The sequence below is a fragment of the Pelobates fuscus genome, chromosome 4 (assembly GCF_036172605.1).
Source record: "Pelobates fuscus isolate aPelFus1 chromosome 4, aPelFus1.pri, whole genome shotgun sequence".
Classification (NCBI taxonomy): Eukaryota; Metazoa; Chordata; class Amphibia; order Anura; family Pelobatidae; genus Pelobates; species Pelobates fuscus.
In genome coordinates, this window is record NC_086320.1 from 337289986 (window position 1) to 337312311 (window position 22326).

Consider the following 22326-nt stretch of genomic DNA (forward strand, 5'->3'; position numbering starts at 1 on the left):
TTATCTTCATTATCACTCACTCCACCCCTTTGGAGTTTAGATGCACAATGCTCTGCCTGTCTGTCCTAGCAAGAGTTTCTTTCCACGGGTCATTGACATTGCTGGTATTATATGCATGATCCATTGTGTTTCGTGGCCTCGAGAGGGTTAGGGTTTGTACCAATAACTTGCTTAGCTCAAAACAAGTTTATAATGTTATTAAAGGGACAAAAACTTACTGATCTCTTTTAATCAAATTTTTGACAAGCCTTTAATGTAACCTCATTAAGTTTATGAAAAGTAACCAAATGGAACGTGCAGTTAAGATGATTGTATTTGTGCACTTTTTTTTTCTTACTTTTTTTTAATAAAAAATGTTCTCCGTCTCCTCCCAAAAGCTGTTGGCGCTACTGCTGTCTATCCGATTGATTTGGTGAAAACGCGGATGCAGAATCAGAGATCGACAGGATCGTTTGTAGGAGAACTGATGTACAAGAACAGTTTTGATTGTTTTAAGAAGGTGCTGCGATATGAAGGCTTCTTTGGACTTTACAGAGGTCAGTTAAAGATGTATGGGATACATTGTGGAATACATTTGTAAAAGGACACCGCAGGCTGTTTACCCCCAAAATATAAAGTAATAGAAACAAAAACAAAAAAAACACCTTTGAGTTCTTTCGTTTTTGTTGCAAGTTGGGTTTGCAACATTTGCATTGACTTCTCATCACACCAGAAAGTGCCTGAAACATACCTGCCAATACGGGCTCTTTTCCAAGTTCACTGCAAAACAAGTTTTATACACTATGTGTTCTTTAGTCTGTCATATTACCTCATTCGAGGTTTTTAAGTGAATGCCACAATGATGCCATAAAAGTAAATGCGGCTGAAAGGAATGGATAGGGGAGGATGGTATGTAAGGCCAAGCTAATTTCTAGCTAAAATAAAATTTGAAAGTAGGCAAGCTATTGATATTACATGTCTCTTGCAAGTTGCTGAAATGCCCCAACTCCCAAAATATGTCCAGAGGAAAAGAGGCAGCTGCCGGTCAACTTTTGGGAGTTCCTATACGAATATAAATGAAGGCTCCCCCTGGCTAGTAGTGAACGAATGTTCTCCCTGTTCGGAAGTGTCTTTTTTCACCAAAAAGCGCTCTCCTGACTTATGTGGGAACGGGGCAGGCAACGGTATGATTTTCCCGGGGTTTGCAAGGCAAAGCATCCGAAAAACAGTTCCTGCGTTCGTGAGACAAAATGGCACTTGAGCTAAGTGTTTCTTTTGAAGTTAACGAGCCAGGGGGGTGGTCGGTGTTCGGTCAAATGAAAATACCGAACCATGGGGAAACTTATTGTGTTCGGGTAACTGGTAAAATGAACTAGGGAAGCTCTTCAATAAAGTTAAAGTCCACACCATAGTTTGTTACAATGGTTCCACAGTATGTCAGTGAGGATAAAGCATTGCCTACAACAGTACATTAACGCATTACAGGATTTCAAAACTGTCCTTTGTCTTTGTTTTGCACACCTCTGAGAATCTGATATCAGCTTTCAAACATTTCATTGGTTTTCACACCTCATATTGACTCTTTGTCCCAACATTCATTGAATTCTCTTTAAAGAATTGCTATAGACACCTAGACTGCCTAACATCAAGAAAGTGGTCTGGTTTCAGTGGCCATGCGGTTTTAGTACTGCAATGTAAAACATTGCTGTTTAGCAGATACGTTAATAGCAGATAGTATTTTATTGAAGGGTTGTCTTCCAGACAGCCGCTAGAGGCGCTTCGGTTCTGACAGCAGATTCAGACTTGGTTCTCGCATGTCACCTCCTCTGATGCGTCTCATAGAGAGCATTCAATTTGAGGCGCAGAGCATGGGTGTGAATGTGCTTATCATCCCCAATACTTCTTTATGAAAAGCATTAGATTGGAGAGAAAACGTTGCCATGCTTACTGACGAAGAAGGAAGCAGAACTGGATGCTGCAGTGGCGCATGTCTCTGCACTGGAAAGAAGGTAAGTACAATATATTTATCTTCAATGTTTCCACAGAACAGGGAGTGGACAGAGGCCACTTTAAAAACAGGGAACATTTATTCCTGAAAAACAAAACAAATCATGCTTTCTGGACTTCATGTTCCTTTAAATGTAACTTAATGCGAACATGCATCTTTCATAATCCCCTCCATCTTCCACTTCGATGTGGGCCAAAATACATTGTGGGAACCTAGTATACACCCCTCTTTAATCAACTGTCCTGGGTCGTATATTCCAACCTCAGGAGAGGACTTTTAGAGACGTTCTAAAGCAAATATTTAGGTTTAACATTTTATCCAGCTGCAGTTGGACTTAATTTTTTTTTGGTCACCAGAATAGCATCTAAGCCTGGGTTCTGTGTCTAGGATTCCCAAGTATTTCATAGACAACATTACTTCAGGTCTGGAGAGTCAGGTGGGTTAATGGATGGAGCTATTAATGAAACTCCAGAACTAAATGGAACATAAACACAAAATGTCAAGTGAACTCTCTTTTATTTAAAACTGATTCACTTTATAACGTTTCTGAAGTCCCTCCCCATTTCAATAATAGAAAACAGAAATGTGTGTAAAAATTGTTTAAATACAAAACACAAAATGAAAAAAAATACTTATAAATGAAAATTAATGAAAATTTAATTTAGATCTCGTAACCCAATAAATCCAGGAAAGTACAGATTTAAACGTGTAAAAAGGAAATGACATGAAACAAGATGGTTTTATGTTATGTATTTAGCTGATTCATGTTCCCTAAACCTACCCACACCCCCTAACGTCTCAAGTTTTCTTAATCTGGACTCCTTGCCAAAGTGTCTGGATTATGAAAATCATGGGATTTCCTTTGCTAAATATTTCAGTTTCTTGTTTCCTGAGTGAAAATGAAAACAGCTCTGTGAAGTTTGCCAGTGTTCCTATAATCTCCCTGCCTCTTTTCATATTAGTTGTCATTACAGTGGCCAGTTTATAAGCTTTGCAACATTTCAGGAGAAGAGGGGAGGGAGTGAATTCACTATAAACCTTTTAACACCGCCAAATAATTTTAAAGTGCAGTTTGCACAGGCCTACATGAACATTTTGTTCGGACTGTAACGCATTGTATAATATCCACAACGTTATAAGCCAGCCCATCTTAAGCATTTTGAGTCCGCTTGTTTTATCAGCAAAAAGGTCAGCCATGTAAACATGCTTTGTGTGTGGCTCCCATTCCCAGCATTAAAGGGATTAACACCCCATGCACATTGAGCATTATAGAGAAGCACACACACACACACTGCTATTCCAGTCTAGGCAAAGCCCTGTGGAATTATTGCAGGACCAATACTTGCTCTCCTGTGTTTCTAGGGCATCCAGTAGTTGGATAACCTGGATGGCGAAGTTTGGTTTGTCTAAAGTCCTGCTATTACTTTGTATAACCTTAGCACTTTTAGACTCAAAATGATCTGTATGAGAGATTATTGTATTTTGATCAGGAAAGGTGTGGGTTTTTCCCCCCATGTGGCAATGAAAATTAGAAATTTGTTCTAGCTTAGGACATTCGAATAACACATTTTGCATCGCTAGCGAGTATATGACCTGCCACTTAATACATTTTGAATAAAACAAATTCTTAATTTTGGATCAAAAAGTAGGAATCGATATTTTCTCACTGACATTATTGAAGTAGGGAACAAATTGGTGGAATCTCTTAATGCCAACAATGGAGTCTACATTTGATGACGCCATTTTAAAATTGCAGGCGGTGTGTAAAAAGCAGCATATCCACCATAAATAGTGTTGTGATAGAACTCAGAACCCATTTAGCATTGGCAAAATAAACAGGCTTGCACAATTAATTAAAGGATCACTATAGGGTCAGGAACACAAACATGTATTCCTGACCCTATACTGTTAACACCACCATCTAGCCCCCTGGGCCCCTTATGCCTCCAGAAATATAGTAAAAATCTTACTGTATTCAAGCCTGAAGCTGTAAATCTGCATGCTGTTAGACTCAGAAAAACATGCAGTCTGTTGACATGTGGTTGCCTAATCCAATCACAGTGCTTCCCCATAGGATTGGCTGAGACTGACAAAGAGGCAGATTAGGGGCAGAGCCAGCATGATTCAAACACAGCCCTGGCCAATCAGCATCTCCTCATAGAGATGAATTTAATCAATGAATCTCTATGAGGAAAGTTCAGTGTCTGCATGCAGAGGGAGGAGATAGTGAATCACAGGATGCTGTGCTCTGCTGACAGCAGATCTGGGTGGATGGAGGCATATTATGCCTCCATCAACTCCAAAGTCCCTCTGGTTCACTCTGAGTGACTGCAACTGGAGGTGTTCCTAGCTTTCAATGTAAACACTGTATTTTCTCAGAAAATACAGTGTTTACATGAGAGAGGCTGCAGGGAGCCATAGTTCTCACCTGAACAACCTCATTAAGCTGAAGTTGTTCAGGTGACTGTAGTGTCCCTTTTAACAGTACTACACGTGTATCCAGGGTGTTTAAATGCAGGAAAATAAACATTACCTGAACAATTTCTGCATGTGCTGCACAAACACACCAGAGTCAATTGTGTTGGTAGACAAATATGTGTTTTTACTACCAGGTTCTTAGTGGTAGATCTATCCGGCACTGCCCACCACAATGAGAAGTCCTTTATCCAGAATGTACAAAACATGTAACAATTCCACTTTAAAGAAGATCTGAACACTGCTGAGGTTTACAATACTCCTCCCATCCTTTATTCTTTCAGTGGGAAACGCCACCTAAAACTCACGCTCAGTGGCTCAGAATCGTAATAAGACTTTATTGACCCCCTGCTAGGCGTCGAATCTGTAGTTTAAATATAATCCAGAGACACCGCAGCTAGAACTTTAGCAGCTGAGTTATCTCATCAGCTATGTTAGCGATTTTGCTACTTGCATAATGGGCATTTAATAGTCGCCAGTTGGATATCCCAGTTTTCATCTGTTACAGCTGGAAAGCCTACGCACATAAGATACAGTGTGATGTTTTCCGAAACATACAAGAGATCATAGATTTGGGTCCTCCTTTCAAGTGTACAGTCTAGGTCAGGGGTGGGGAACCTTCGGCTCTCCAGATGTTTTGGACTACACCTCCCATGATGCTTTGCCAGCATTATGTGTGTAAGAGCATTATGGGGGATGTAGTCCACAACATCTGGAGAGCCAAAGGTTGCCTATCCCTGGTCTAGGTAGACCTATTAAAATGTTTTTTTTGTTTTGTGGGGAATAAAATGACAGGCAGAGAAAGGCATTGCTTGTCATTGAATCGGTGACATTCAGCCATGTGATGTAGCCTGCAGAAGGATTAAACAATAAGCATGGTGCCTGCTTTATTTCGATTAGTCAGTCATCCAGAATGTGGTTTTGGAGTCTGGTTAGTGTCTACGGAAAAGGCAGGTTTAGATGCCTTTAACTCATGCTAATTGCTTAGTGTCATGGTGCAGGTGATGTCAGCCTCTGTATTTTGTCCTCTTAAAGGAAAAATTCCTCCTGCCATCTATTTGGGTGTTTTTTTTTTTTTTTAAATAAGTAAGATGCATGTATTTGGTTTAAAACTAAAAATAAATAAATTTGAGGCCCCTTTGCTAGCATGATCCGCCTTTAGCTTTTAGGAACAGATGAATATGTACCCCTTGTCTCGCAGCTTATTTATGTATACTCACCCTTCAGCTGCACCTAACTTGTTGAAGTCCTGTCTATTATCACAAAAAGTGCACAGTCTCAGACATGTATATCTTCATTTTGTCTTTATGCTTATTGTGAATATTTCTAGAATTCATTATTTTGGTATAAATCTGATTTTTCTAAAAATAGTGCCCATGTTTATAATATTGCACATATTTGGTAAGTTGTGGGAAAACAAATAAGAATATAATGTTTTGATGTGGACAACCTACAACTGATCAAGACCTGGGTACAGGTCGAAACGTTGCGATGTCCATTAAACCTGCCTAACTTATCACAGCGAGTGCCTGAGATTTTTTTTTTCTTTGGAACCTACAACTGGACATGTAACACATAAACCCTTAGGTAGGCCAACCTGTGATCACAGAAATCAAACCCTTGGTGATACATTATATGTATAACACAAATTGTGTGATCAAAACATATTGTTGCAGAAATCTACAATAAATATGTGCTTAACAATTTCCGTAAATACTAGAGTATAAGCAGAGTTTTTCAGCACATTTTTTATACTCGAGTCAGGGTATGTAACAGCTTGCGGCTACCCCCCCCAATGCTCAGCCCATACCACTGGACCACCAGGGATTATCCCCCCTCCCTGGCCAGGTAACAAGCAGGGAGGGGGGGGACAAAAAAAAAGTTAAACAATTAAATATTTAATAAATAAAAATATTAAAATAATATTATAAATAATAGTAATTTAATAATATAAATACTAAAATAAAAATGCCCTCCCCCCACCCAGTTTACACACACACTCTGCATTCATTATATACATACACACACACACACTCTGCATTATATATACACACACTTCATTCACACAAATTCTGCATTCATTATATACACACTACACACACACACAAACACACACACTCTGCATTCATTATATATATATATATACACACACACACACACACACACACACACACACACACACACACACACACACACACACACACACACTTTGCATTCATTATATATATATATACACACACACTCTGCATTCATTATATATATATATATATATATATATATATATATATATAATATATATATATAATATACACACACACACATTCTGCATTCATTATATACACACACTGTAAATAAATATTCAATTAATATAATTTTATTGGGATCTAATTTTATTTAGAAATGTACCAGTAGCTGCTGCATTTCCCACCCTAGGCTTATACTAGAGTCCACTTCCCAGGTTTTTGGGGTAAAATTAGGTGCCTCTGCTTATATTTGGGTCGGCTTACACTCGAGTATATACAGTATATTGTGGGATGCACCAGTTGTCTGTTTATGTTGGAAACACACATCCATATTGGTTAGACTGATTGAAGAACTCACTTCACATTCATCTCACAGATATTGTTCTAAAATACAGGGTTATACACTAAATTTTGAATTGTTGGGAATTCAAACTGAATTTAAAATGTTAGCTCAATGTAGCCAAATGTATTTGAATTTTTACCTTGAATTTGAATTTGACTTTGAATTAAACTAGCTAGTTTGAGGTGTTCCAATGCTTTTAGGGTTGTGTTGGTTTTTGTTTTGTTTTTTTAACTTACGTAAGTGTGAATTGCCAGGAATTCAGAGACCAACGCTATTTTAAAAACAAATCCAAAATTGATATACATTTAATTAAATGAAGATAGAATATAAGCTGGTTTGTGCAGGTCCCTCAACACCTTCTGTTCTTGCGCGCCACTTGTCTTGTTGCAAATACTTGTCTGTTAGTCCACTTATTGTACAGCGCTGCCGAATTTGCCGGCACATTAAACAATAACCGCTCCAGATTATTATTTATAAAGTAGGATTCCTGTGTGACGGTGTTGGTAACTACCACTATTTTGCCGGGCAAGTGTGACAGAGCAGAAGATGTACACTTCTAGATGCATGAATCGCAGTTCCCTCGTTTCTTTCCATTGCCGTTAAAGGAACACTGTATAAAATTTCATTTTTTTTTTTTTTTTTAGGTCTGTTACCTCAGTTGCTTGGAGTAGCTCCGGAAAAAGCTATTAAATTAACTGTAAGTACATTTTTACTTTACTAAACAAGCATGTTTTCTGAAGAATATTGAGTAATGATAAATGAATGATCAAAATCTATTCTGTCTTCACTGTGAGAATTATTATTTTTTAATTATCTGGCTATTACTTCATGCAGTTGTAGTGCTTTATAAAACTACTTTTGTTAAGAAGGTTGGAGGTCTGAGAATCTATTCCAAAGCGATAGATGTAATGTTATAAAAAGGCTTATTTTGAGCCTTTTCTCGTTTCTTTTGGCTCAATGTCTTACTCCATCCAGGAGTTGTGATTGTCTCACATTTCTAAAAGGTTTTTTTTGGGGGGGGTTAGTTCTAATAAGGGCAGGAACACTTCCTGTTATCTTTAACATCTTCCTGTAAATCCCTTTAAAAGAAGATTACGAACAGGTTAATATTTTCAGCAAAGCAAACTGTAGCAGTTCTATATACTACTTGAACATTTGAGGATTTCCACTATGGAGGCTGCCATTTCAGAATTGCCTTTTTAATATTTGTTATTGATAACAAGGTCTAGGTTCTAGCTTCCCATTGATCAGTCAAGGAGAAAATCTCCTTTGAACTCTGACATCAACAACTAAGAGCAAAGGAGACTGTTATATAATCAGAAAGTTAATAATATTTTAATTTAAGCAACTTAATCACCTGAAATGTTTACTACAATCGTGTGTGTGTGTGTGCGCGCGCGCGCGTGCATACATATAGATGTATGTATGTGTGTATTTGTTTATACACTGTTGATCATAGTAAACATTTTGGGTTATTAATTTGTTGGGGGAAATGGAATGTTCGCAAACTAAAGGTTAGATGGAAATTCTACCTGTACAGCAGGTGTAAATTAGCAGTTAAATAGCCATAGTAATTGCAGTGTGTGACCCAATTATCGTAAAAACCAACAGACACTTTGCTTTAGTCTAGATCTTAGTGCAGTTAAATAGTGACCTTTCTAAAATTATTAAAAGCTTAGACTGCAACTGATCTGCGTGGTGCAAACATTGATTATTCTTTAACAAATTGCCAACTTTGGATGACTGGACTGTATTTCATTTTCTTCCTAAAACAATAGTTGCACGTCAGATCCTGTAAAAAAATGAAAAAAAAATAATGCAAAATGTTATATTTAACACATTTTATCTATGTTTCTTAGGTGAATGATTTTGTAAGAGATAAATTTAGAACTAAAGACGGTAGTGTTCCATTACTGGCTGAAATCATGGCAGGTGGCTGTGTAAGTAATTTCAATCTATATAACATGTAACCTTGTAATACAACTTCCAGTTTGTGCATTCTATTATATTCTATTGCGCATTTAAAAATACCTTGTAATAATTAGATATTCCATATCAAACAAAATAAGTGCCCGATGTCCCAAGAACAAATAGTTCATAGGCGGAGACAGAGAGGAATGGCCAGACTGATTAAAGGTTGACATTCTTAATGTAAAAAAAACAAAAACTTAATTCCAAAGTCTGTGTTACAGCACCGGATCACTCTGCCCTCTGTCCTTCCTCTATCTGAATTTCTAGATAACAGAAGGCTCGGGCAGCATTGGGCAGGGGCACCACTGAGCATCATCTGACCACTCTAAGCCACTTTGGTAAGATGTTGCTTTTGGTATTGTGTAAAGAAACCAGTTCTCTCCGCTTTCTTTACACTTTATATATGCTGTAAGATTAAAAGCATAACTAGAAATAAAAGCTATAGATTTAAAGAAGTTTGCCTTGCATATAGCATCATAGTTAAACAAGTACAGATTCAATGATTGGGACTCTTGTCCTACGCTATGCCTAATTGTCACATTGGATACATAGGGTATATCTACCAAATCATCTCTTTAAAACACGTTTTCAAACCTTTTAAAGATGAGTACTTCTAAGAGTTTTGCACAACCCAAAGTTATTCTAACTTTATCTCTGAATTTTGTTAGATTCCCCACATTCCTCCTCTCCAACGACACTGTTTCAAAAGACACCTAGATCTAGAATCTGTTCTTTCTGCATTTAACATGATGTTAGAAAATATCTTGGAGACTGGATTAGTGATCATTTATTATTTAAGAGTATGATTTATGAAGGTTGTGGAATAATCTTTGATGTTTTCTCCCATCCATGAATAATATGTTTCCTTTTATGCAATCAAATGCACCGCTGGTTTGATTATGTATTTTTTATGTACCGGTTATTATTATTTTTTTTATTTTTTTTAAACAAATTCATTCTCCAGTAGGGCTAGCTTCCATATTTCCACTGTAATTCCAAAAATATAAAAAGATTGTGTACTGAAAGCTGATAGTGTGATGCTGAAACTACAAACTCCATTACTCATAAAATATACCTGCAGAGGTCAGACAACCTCTTGTTGAAAGATCAGTGCACTCTATACTGAAAGAAAGAATCTATTAAGTGTTTTTTTTCCCTCTGATCAGTCATGTTTAACCCACTGACCACCCATTTCCCGGTTTCTGCTTTTGCAGGGGTTGAAATCGTGTTCATGTTTCATTAAGTGAAAGTAAAGCCTTTTTTATTTGAGGCTCTCTTTAAAAGTAGCAGGCAGAGCTGGCCACCATTGTCATGCGCGATTGAGAAATTTGGACAATCTGTAATTCTAAGGAGATGTCATGTGCAGATTTGGCTGCTGTTTGCCTTCTTTGTTTGATCACTGACCTCTCGCTGAATTCCAGGTAGTGTCCCTTGTTCTGTAACCCTGTGAGAATTCCTGGAAGAAGACGACACAGGGGAAAAAAAACAGTCTTTCATTACTGTGCCTATTTATTTGGGGACATTAAAGCAAAAATGTAATAAAGGCTTTGTGTTTTCACATAAGGCACCTTGATTGTCCCTCCTTTCAGACTTTCCACAAAGACCTACTTGTAATAGCATATTTTGTTCCCAAACAAGCAGAGGGTTAATATTTTATTTATATATATATATATATATATATATATATATATATATATATATATATATATATATATATATATATATATATATATATATATATATATATATATAGGATAGCACATTTTATTTAAAACAGACTTTTTAATGCATGCAAAAAGTTATAAAAAGAAAACAGAATCACAAAATTCCAGCATCAGATATCCCGATATTTTGCATAAACAGAACTGGTATCGCCAATGGTGGTGGCAGCACATTCCCCTTCTACCACCTTTTTATTGGAGAAGCAATTGGGTCAGACCCGTTCTTCAAAGGATATGATGACCTATGCCTATACGATTTTTTTAATAAGATGTGTGATAACTGCAAGTTTAGCGTCTAGCATCTTCATAGCACTGAATGTACAGAAAAGCATCCATCATAGGTCTGGCACAGTGGCAGTAAATCTAATTAAATGTACAGGGCATACCAGAGTGGACACATTTTATCCATTAGTATATATATATACACACGTAGAAAAACATTTAGATTGTAAACGTGTTTGAGCAGGGTCTCCATCCCGCTTGTTTCTGCAAGTCAAATTTACCTTGTTGAATTTACTTGTATGCCTCATCCATCCATGGCACAGGACTGCAGAATATTCTGGCACTTTGCAAATAATAATGCAGAATTGCGGCTCAACAAACAACTATGGCTGACAAGTTAAAATAAGGTAAACCAGCCTATCCCTGAGCTGATAAAATTGCCAATGCATATTTAGATTAGCATATAGTGTTACCTGGAGAATGCGTTCTCACTAGTGTGCACGCTAGAAGTTGTTGGAAGGATCATAAAGTATCACTTGGAGGCAGGGTGACATGTTTGTAGTGCCTTTTGTATAACAATAAAGATGACAAAACTACAAAGACAAAAAAAATATATTAAAGCCACTTTTCATTAATGCGTTTCCTAGCACTTTAGCTAGCATCATTTTTGTGCATTCTCCCTAGCATGAAACCGTAAGATTGATCACAAGTGATGCTCTTTAAATTCCTCTTTTAGGATTTGAAGTGGAGCAGTATATACATAGAAGCATATAGGGAAAATGTATTTGACAACATGATTTGCAGTTGTGTGTGTAAAAGCAGTGAAGGCTTTGTTGCAGTAATCGATGAGCAATGAATGCATGAAAAAGAGCTCTGTTGCATCTAAAATGTCATGTGGTTTTGTTTTGTTTTTTTATTTTATTTATTTTTTTAAGATGAAAGTAGCAAGGTTTGTATATGGACTATATTGACTGAATGAGAGAACTTTATCAAAAAGGAGGGCTGATAGTCAATGGCCGCATTGGTTGCCAATTTTGGTTGACTTCTGAGAGCAGAAACTGTGAAGAAGAGGCTTAAAGAGAGACTTAAAAAAAATTAATTGATATAGCTGGTTAAAAGAGAAAGGAAGCAAAAAGATAGGATAGGGGTTAGAAAGACTATTTGGGTCAAGAGCACAGCTTCAGAATTTGACTGGAGAAGATACTTCAAGAGGTTTAACCCCTTAAGGACACATGACATGTCTGACACGTCACAATTCCCTTTTATTACAGAAGTTTGGTCCTTAAGGGGTTAAAGGAACACTATAGTGTTTTGAATACAAATCTTTCTTATTGGGATTTAAAAGATTCTGGATGTCTTTATGCAAAGCGTGGGGACATCCAGCGTTGTTTCACAGAGTTACACTGCGTGAGAATGCAGGAAGCGCTTCTAGTGGGTACACCGATTAAAAACGTATTCCCCCCCCACCCATAAAATTCATTGATAGACCCAGTCATATAAGCAGCTTCACTCTGCCTTTCACTCAAGCATCTCTGGCATTGACGCCTATGTCCCTGGAGATTTTCCTTGCTTGATAATTACCGGGAGTAAGCACGCATGACTAATTTTGTGCACTTTTCTATTGTTCAGCTTTCTGTTTTGTAAATTCGATTCCTCTTTAAAAATGTAGATCCATCAGCTTTATGACCTTAGTTCAGCAAACTGCACTTTTTTCCCCTCCCTCCCTTTTATATCTCTCTCTCTCTCCTTCTCTCTGTCTCTGACCTATCATTGCATTAAATGACAGCAGAGAATGTGTCAGGTCTTTGTCGAAAATAAAGAAGAGGGGGAAAAAATGAGCTGCATTAGTAGGTCATCCTTGAGAAGGGAGATCAGAGGTTTGAACTGAGAGGAGAGAGATATAATCATTAGGATCTAAATTATATTTCATTTTATAGACGTGTAACTTAGAAGGCCACAACTTTGCTTTCGATTTATTGAGGGGAAAAAAAGCTATATTTTTGTTTTTTTACATTACAATATTATACAGTAGGATAATTTTCATTATTTTTTCAGCTGGCCATAAATGGTTGGTTTTTAAAGTGGATCTGTCATCTTCCACAATTCGTATAGACAGCCAGGTCTTCTTCAGGTAGGGCATAACATTGAATCCATTCATTGTAGGTTATCTGCCAGTCTCCCTGACATAGATATTATTAGACTGTTTAATGTACATTTCCATTCTGTTGGACTCTGCTACATGCACTTCTATCTGCTTCTACTATGATGAGCAAAGAATTCACAATCCTTTCTATAAAGATTGTTTAAAGGAACAATGTCTTAAAAAATGTATATATCTATAAATGTAATCTCTTAATATAATCTTTGTTTTAATATATCATCTCAAAATATCACCAACATAAAATGCTGCAGGCAGAACGAATACATGATTTCCTTGTATACAGTGGCTGTACCCATGGAATGTTCTTAATAATGCAGAATATATGGCTACTATTATTGGAAGATTGTATAATGGAAGAATCAGACAAATAATTGGCTCATCTGCTTAAGAACATCAGGCTGGCAAATACATTTTTGTTGGATATATCTGAGGAAGTAATAAAGATGTCTGCTCGTAATATGGAATTGCCATCAGTAGCCAGAAGGGCTTAATGGCTCAGATCTTGGGTGGCACATACGGCATCTGAATCCGCCTTGTGCAAATTCTCTTTGAAAGAAGTAAGCTGTTTGGTACTGCTTTAGAAGAGCTCATATAACAAATGTCTGAAACCAAGAAGGCTTTTTATTAGGACAGGACCTATAAATGAAATAGAAAATTCCAATATCTAAATCAAAGATCCTTTCAATATAATGACCAATCTCTCAACTTTCGTAGACAGAACAGAGGGCTGTGAGGTTCAGTGACAAGCAGACTAACATGCAAAATGAGAGAACATTTTTTTGACACCAGAAAAGTGTGAGGAACAGTGCAATTGTTCAGTCATGCATGGTAGCATACAGCACAAAATCCATGGGTAAGCACAATGAGACTGATACAGATCAACCTTTAGGGGAAAATCCACTCCAAAGTTCTTTTGTTTTTCCTACCCATCTCGGTTAATAACAGATGCTTTAAAAAGCGTTCTCAAGAAGGTTCAAATGGTGTACTCAATACTTGGTCCCAAAAACAATATCCTGTGCTGGATCCGAAAAGGCGGAAGATATGAATACAGTATCAAAGATTTCAATTGGAGACCATTTTTTCTGTAACCCACATGTTACAAAAAGGGGACTATATGGTGACTTTTGATTTAAAAGATGCCTATCTACATTTACTAATGGTGGTATGTTCAAGGAGGTATTTCAAATTTGCAATCAAGTCAAGGAGGAAGATTTTACATTTCTAATTAAAGGCCCTTCTTTTCGGCCTGGTTTCAGCACCAAGGTTTTTATAGTTGATCAACTGGGAGAAATATCAGCTTTCTCCTACTACAAAGACTTTGTTTCTGGGTCTTTTAGTGGATTCCAAGCCCCTCTCACTTTATTTGCCTTAACAGAAAATCAAGAGAAGCAAGAAAGCTAATTTTCTTCCTCAAAAAGAGGAAACCTGTAATATCAGATAAGCATTGTGCGTGTGGCATATTCTCACTTCCTCCATTCTAGCAGTTCATTGGGCAAACATGTGGATGAGGCCTCTCAATGGGAAATCTTGAGGATCTGGTCAGGAAAAGAAGACTTGAGATACATAATACAGCCTGTCAACCAAGGTTTTGAACTAAGTGGTGGAGAGACTCAAAGATCCTGTCCCTAGGCTTCGCCTTCTGAAAAAGGGTGTAGCTCATGATCACAACAGATGCCTCACAGTTTAGCTGGGGCGCACATCTGAAAACAGATCTATGGCAAGGCATTTGGTCTACAAAGGGGCAGGTCAGTCCTCCAATTAGAGAGATAAAAGTTGTCCTAAACACGCTTTCAGTATTCGAGTCATGGATTATGCGAAGACCCGTCAGGATACAGTTAAACAACATCACAACGGTTACATAACAAGACAAGGAGGAACAAAAGTTTAACTCTCCTTATCTTCTATGTTCACAGACCATGGCCTGGAAAGATCATGATCCGATCAGATCATGGCAGAAGAAAAATTGGAATTCATAACTGTAATGCATATCAGGAGTATGGATAACACCATAGCTGACAATTTGAGCAGATTTGAGCAGAGCTCAGTGGACACAATCAGAATGGTCCTGACATCCCATGGTATTCGCTGGCCTACCAAAAATATAGCTTACAGCAACAAGGACAGGAAGGTTCCAATTTTTTTACAAACAAGATTGCCATACGTTTTTGGACAATCTCTGGGTAAGGTGGAACCTCAAGATGGCTTATGTGTTTCATCTCCTTGCTCTGATATCTTTTTTTATTTTTGCAGATATTGGCCAAACCACAGTTGGTTTTCGGAATTGAAATAGATGACTCTGGCATCCTCGGATCAACTTCTAGAAAACGAAAAACTTGACTACTGCAAGGCTAATACTTAAAGACGAAGGAGTGCAGGAACACATGATGGATTTACTCCTTAGTTGCGCTAGGAGATCTACGTCCAAGATTTAGCTGAGAATATGGGAAAATAAAATTCTCATCTGGTGTAGGGATCATGACTGCCAGTATATCACTCCTTCTATTCAAGCCATTCTTCATTTCCTGCAAGATAGCTTCCCCACTGGGCTTAGTGTTTTGACGCTGAAAGTTCAAGTTTCGAAATAATTTTATTTCGTAACTACTCGAGTCATTTTCACAACTTGGGACTTATAATTGGTGCTCAAAGCTCTCTGTGAATCTCCCTTTGAACATTTGGAAGTGGTTTTATATAAGCTGTAGTCTTTTAAGACTGCCTTTCTAGTGGCGATTACATCTGCCAGGAGGGTAGGAGAGATTCAAGCACTTTCTTCTTCTGAAAAAGTTGCCATCTTTCATCAATACAAAATGGTTCTTCACCTAAACCATAATGTCTTCCTAAAGTTCCACTAAAGGCCAATATTAACCAGTCCATCAGCCTTCCTTTATTTTGCCAGTCTCCATTGTACCCTAAAGAAGAGAAATTGCACCTTCTAGACATCAAAAGAGCTCTAGAAACTTTCCTTCACTGTTAATCTACCTTCAGGTCTTCTGATCACCTATTTGTGAATTTTCACGGAACATATCAAGGCAAGCCTACTATTGCCAGATGGTTGACTGATCCAGTTAAGTTGGCATATAAGATCAGTGGCCTTATGTTAACTCTTCCAGTGAAAGTGTACTTCACTAGAGCTATGGCCACATCATGAGTGGAAAAGGCTGCAGCATCTCAGAAAGATATTTGCAAAGCATCAACTTGGTCCTCATTTAATAACGTTATAGGATAGACCTATTTTCCTCCTCAGAAGCTGCTTCGAGCTGTTGTCTTGTGTTCACCCACCCTTTTTCAGGATCTTGCTATATCCCATGGGTACGGTCACTATATACTAGGAAAAACATACATTTTACTTACCATTAAATATTTTTTCCTTAATATAGTGGCAGTACATATTCCCTCCATGTTTTTTATTGTTTGTTTGTTTGTTTTGTTTTAATTGAAGTGATATTTTTTTGCCTCTGTCTATTTTCATGTTATGACTGAGGTTGCTCTATAGGTAGTGGCATTTTAAGGTATGAGTGGAAGGGGTTAACTGTTTTGCATTTATTACAGGGTTACTTGTCCAGCATAAGGAAGTACATCACATGGCTACTACCATGACTCTTGCAAAATAGTTATTTGACCCAATACTGACAATCCAACTGAAGGTGTATAAAGATGGCTGCCAAAAATGGAGAGTGGGAAAGATCAGAAAGTGACTTTAAAAAAACTAAAAATTCACAATACATTAAACTACACATTAAAATAACAATGAAATGGTATATTCTAACATTAAGATTATATTAAGATGTTTAAACATGTTGATGACAGTGTTCCTTTAAATCGGACACCAAATTGGCTATTGCAGTGTATATTTGAGATTAAATTAGTTAAGTGTTTAAAAAAATGTGATATTTGCTTATTCTTAAATTCACTTTCACCTTTGCATGTGTGGTGAATAATTATTATTTTTCTTAAGGGGTTGCTGTAAAAAGATCAAAAAGGCCATGTTTTCCACCAGAACTGCACTTCTTCTGATTTGATAGAGTGCACAATAACGAGAAATCGCCATAGAAACTAGTAGAAGGTATCTCTGCATTTGGAACTTTCCTCGGATAAATATGCTTCAAATTATGAAACGTGTGTTTGTGTGTCTCTAAAATGTTCAATTTTACTGACGCAAAATAGAAGTTTAGTTCTGAGGTCTGAGTAAAAGTGCAGGAGAGCACAGCAGCTTCCATTTCACATAACCATTAAGCATCTCAGAACTGTTCTCCAGATTGATGTTGACGCATAATTATTCTTTGCACTTTAGCCTCTCTTTTACCATGAAAGGCTCTCTTCTTAAAGGACTGACTTCACTACAATTATATTACATGCAGTATGTATAAAGAATGCTTTTTGGGCTCTATTTACTAAATAGTGTATTGTGATTTAAATTGAAGAGCTGGGAAAAATTCACCAGCCATTTTTCAGTGCCGTCGTTTTAAAATCTGTATATTCTAGTTCACTACATTTTACAGTTTAGTGAATAAAACACTTGCTAATGGTTTGTACTGTTTTTTTGCTTATTCGTCTGTATATTTAACAAATGTGTAGAATTGAATTGTGTAGTCATTTGTATTCACAGTGACTGTTTATCGAAGGACACATTTTACATTACAATAAATAAAATGTTCCCTGTTACAGTATATTAGTAAGTAGGGTGTAACGGAGCTCCCTGTACCCCGACTGGGTACCTCCATCTATCACTGCTTCCTAGTACTTGCGAGTACCATAATCACTGCACTGGAACACCATAATCACCTTAGACCCAATGAACCCCCGCAGCTTGGTTGGGGTCTCGCCGTCCTCCACCCACCCTGGGCCCAAGACCAGGATCCAGCTTCCAGTGGGTTGACCTCTCCTAGTCCAGAGATCGTAGCAGGAACAGGGGACAAACCGCAGCACTCTTGCCCTCAGTCGCTGTGGCTTGACTGGGGTCCTGGAACCGCCACCCTCTTCCTGGAGCCGAATGGAGAATTAGCTCTGACACCCCCAGGCACTGGACGACACTCAGTCCTGGGAGCTCTGGAACCGAATAGGGATTTAGCTCTAGTCCTTACAAGGGCTTTCCCTGTTGAATCTCCTGCAAACTGGAACAGCAGACACAGGAGTAAATCTTCTTTCCCTCCAATAACAGGACGACACACAGTTTTGGAGTGTAAGCTGGAATAGGATTTTAATGGAGGCACACTGGCCTTTTATGCAAGTTTCCCAACAAGGGTAACACCCAGGTGGATTGTTGGGCACAGAGACACAAAGTGCATAAACCAATAAAAACAGTCATACAGAGAGATACTCCCATACACAAACAATAGAATCCCTCCTCTGTGCTTGGGAGATAATTGAATCAGGAACTGTACTAATCTAACCTAATTCTCTCCAAGCACAGAAAAAACAGTTTTATAAAACCCCAAAAAGTACCTTAAAAACACACAAAACCCCATAAATGTCACATCCCCTAATAGCTCTGATCTGGGTGAACAACATATCCAAAAATCACCCAGATTGGTTCAGGGGTTCAGGAATTTCCCGGAAGTCATAATGTTGACCGACTGCAAGCATGGCCCCATGCCCAAAGCGGTTCCAGGGAAATCCGTGCTCGGTTAAGTGCAGTAGTCTTTTACAGGTTTCCCTGCAGGGCCCATAGTCTGTGGGCAGGAGGCTGACAGGCAGGCTCCTCCAGGAGCTTGTGGTAAACTCACTTGGAGAGGGAAGTTTGTCACATAGGGATAGACATATTATCGGTTCAGCCGATTTATTAAAGCCGATATTTGGAATATTTCCGATAATCGGTACAGGTCTTGTAATTTAACAATATTCGCGATAGCTTGCTTACCTCTCCAAGTCACTACACAACGACTTCTGCATTCGGAAACTACAGCTGCCAGCCAGTTATTAATGTTGTTCTCATTTATATAGCTTCAATATATTCTTTACATAGATTATAACTGTAAAGATACATACCCTTGCATGGTGCCACTCACCTTGTGCCCCTGCCTCCCCTGGTGAGCAACACAGCAGTTACACATTCTCAGATCCTTGGAGGCTGCATGTTTCTGACTTTTCTCTATTTAACCCCTTAAGGACACATGACGGAAATATTCCGTCATGATTCCTTTTTATTTCTGAAATTGTGTCCTTAAGGGGTCAATATAATCTTAGCCTAGATCAGTGATATTCAACCTAAACTTGTTGGGATGTCTGGTTTTTGTTAAGCTTGGACACATCAATAAATGTTTCAATTTGATTTGAAGTCCTCTCGTCCTTTCCATCAGTCACACAAACTGTTATTGTTTAATTCTTTTTTTTTTTTTTGTGCAGAGGCATAGAAACATGGAACTGATATGTAATAAAGGAACAATTTAGGTCTGTGGGCCCACTTTGATCACATGGGAATTTACTTACCTTTTCTCCCACACTACGCCGGCTCTGCTTCCATGGCATAGAGCCCTAGATCATCAATCTTAATGTTCCCAGCCAATCCAATGCTTTTCCATGTACGACAAAGCACCACTTTGCACCAATCAATTAATTGAACATTTAACGTCTTCATGCAGAGCGTGAATACGCTGAATGTAGCTGCATTACTGGACTAGGAAGCACCTCTAGTGGCCGTCTGCGTTACGGTCACCAGAACCACTGCATTAAGCTGTAGTGGTTTAAAGGGAACCCGTTACTACCCAGTAGTATTTGCAAATTAAAATGTATCTCGGCTCTATCAATCGTTGTGAGCTCTCTCTTTTCCACCTGGCATTCAGTTCAAAGAAATCATGCAGAGAAGACAAAAATAAATGATTTTTATATTTTTTCTTCCTCATCTGCGTTATGTGCCCTGCGACTAGACTGAACTAGATGGTGATGTAATTTGCTAAATCTTTATTGTAAGTTAAAATGAAAATGAAGCATCATACAAAAAAGATTAACTCAAGTTATAGGTGTTTTTTTTACACCACAGGCTAATGCTGTTTATTTTGACAAAATGAATAATGACGATAAACCTTAAAATACATCTGCATTGTCCCTTCCTCCTTGCACTTTTTTTCCCTTTCTTTCTATGAAAGATTCCATTTAATTGCTGCTGACCTGAGTGGGCATCACAGCTGAATGTGCCTGTGTATTATAAAGTGTAGATAATTACCATAGAAAGATTCACAACATGTACTGGAGATAGGATTTCTTTCTGTCTTTTATATATCCTGTTATTGGTTGGTAGCCATACAAAAGCAAACAAAATGAGTCTGCCCACATATTGTGATGGAGGAATGAAATATTAATCTCCCACAGATTTCACCGTGCTCCTCCTGTCATTATTCCTGAACCACACACAAAGTAGGCCGACCTGCATTATGCAAAGCAAAAACGGTGTTGATTTTATAACTAAATATATTTAAAGTGACACTGTAGGCACCTTAGCAACTTCATCTTATTGAAGTCGTTATAGGGCCTGTAGTCCTACCCCCAAAACATTAGGAGACTTGGAAGCGCAGTTTCAAGCCACGCCACACCTCCAAGTCCTCTGTGTATGCAAGCTGAGAATCTTGCATTCCTATTCTCATGCCCGAACATACCATGACTTCGCGGTGCCGTCACGGTCGGCCATAGATAATCATTGTATTTAATGATTCTCTATGGAGGAATTGTAGATGCGCCAATGTTCCCCAAAGCTTCTCTATGAGGAGCATTTAATTGGACCGTCATCCTGGAGGCATTCCTTTCAAAATGACGCCTCCCAAGAAGGAGGTCGCAGCAGCCACTGGAGAAAAGGTGAGTAATTTTGTTTGGTGTGTTTTGTTTTTGTTTTAGTACCGATGATGGGGAGGGAAACTATAAGTGGCACCAGGAATGTAGCAATAGGAATACAGATATGTATTCATAAAGCTACAGTGTCCCTTTAACATGCAGTCTGTGTTCTTGCATCTCCTCACCCAGTAGTACGTTCGTGGTTCACAGAAGTTCTCAGATAAGAATGGGGTGAGAAGGCCCTTTTTGCCCCACGTATTAAAGTGCATCAGGATTGTCCACTTCGGGTAGTATAGAATATGTATCTACACATTGTGCTGCATCAAATTAAGATATTAGACCATATCTTTAGGAAATCTTATAGCCTCCCAGATTAACCTCTACCTCACACACCTGTCTCTTGCTCTCTCCTAAAGAGCAGGCCACCTTATTTGACTGCAAATTCCTGTCCTATTGTGTTTTACACCCCACCTCCTATAGAATGTAAGCTCATTTGAGCAGGGTCCTCTCCAACCTATCGTTCCTGTAAGTTTTTTGTGATTGTCCTATTTATCCCCCTCTCATAACATTGTAAAGCGCTACGGAATCTGTTGGCGCTATATAAATAGCATTAATAATAATTAAATAACGAACGGGTTTTGTTTTGTTTGAGGCAGCATGTACTCTCTAAGCACTCACATTTTTGCATGTTTCATCCCACAATGGGCAAGCATGCATTGTTAATAAAGCCATGTATCCTAAAGTTGTATAATGACTGTTTTTTTTTTTTTTATATATTTTTTAGATTGTTACTGAGACAATATATAGATAAAATGGCATGCTTTGTGATATCCATGTATCAGATGACTGACGATCTTTGTATATTTTTTTTTTTGGTTTTTTTTTCTTCCTTTCAATAATTTACAATAGCACTTTAAATAATACAGATTCTGACAGGTTTTTCTTTAAAAGGACACTATAGTCACCTGAACAACTTCAGCTTAATGAAGCAGTTTTGGTGTATAGAACATGCCCCTGCAGCCTCACTGCTCAATCCTCTGCCATTTAGGAGTTAAATCCCTTTGTTTATGAACCCTAGTCACACCTCCCTGCATGTGACTTGCACAGCCTTCCATAAACACTTCCTGTATAGAGAGGCTTTCTTTATTGCAAGTTCTGTTTAATTAAGATTTTCTTATCCCCTGCTATGTTAATAGCTTGCTAGACCCTTCCAAGAGCCTCCTTTATGTGATTAAAGTTCAATTTAGAGATTGAGATACAATTATTTAAGGTAAATTACATCTGTTTGAAAGTGAAACCAGTTTATTTTTCATGCAGGCTCTGTCAATCATAGCCAGGGGAGGTGTGGCTAGGGCTGCATAAACAGAAACAAAGTGATTTAACTCCTAAATGACAGTGAATTGAGCAGTGAAATTGCAGGGGAATGATCTATACACTAAAACTGC

At 38.0% G+C, this 22326-nt stretch overlaps 1 protein-coding gene across 1 annotated transcript in view; it reads left to right on the top strand.

The window, feature by feature from the left end:
• The window catches only part of SLC25A13 (solute carrier family 25 member 13), a 120315-nt gene that overhangs the window by 59748 nt on the left and 38241 nt on the right, over positions 1 to 22326 (top strand). Inside the window, exons 11-13 of the mRNA XM_063452429.1 lie at positions 378 to 536; positions 7693 to 7745; positions 8908 to 8988. Coding sequence (XP_063308499.1) covers positions 378 to 536; positions 7693 to 7745; positions 8908 to 8988 — 293 coding nt within the window. The remainder of the gene's footprint in view (positions 1 to 377; positions 537 to 7692; positions 7746 to 8907; positions 8989 to 22326) is intronic.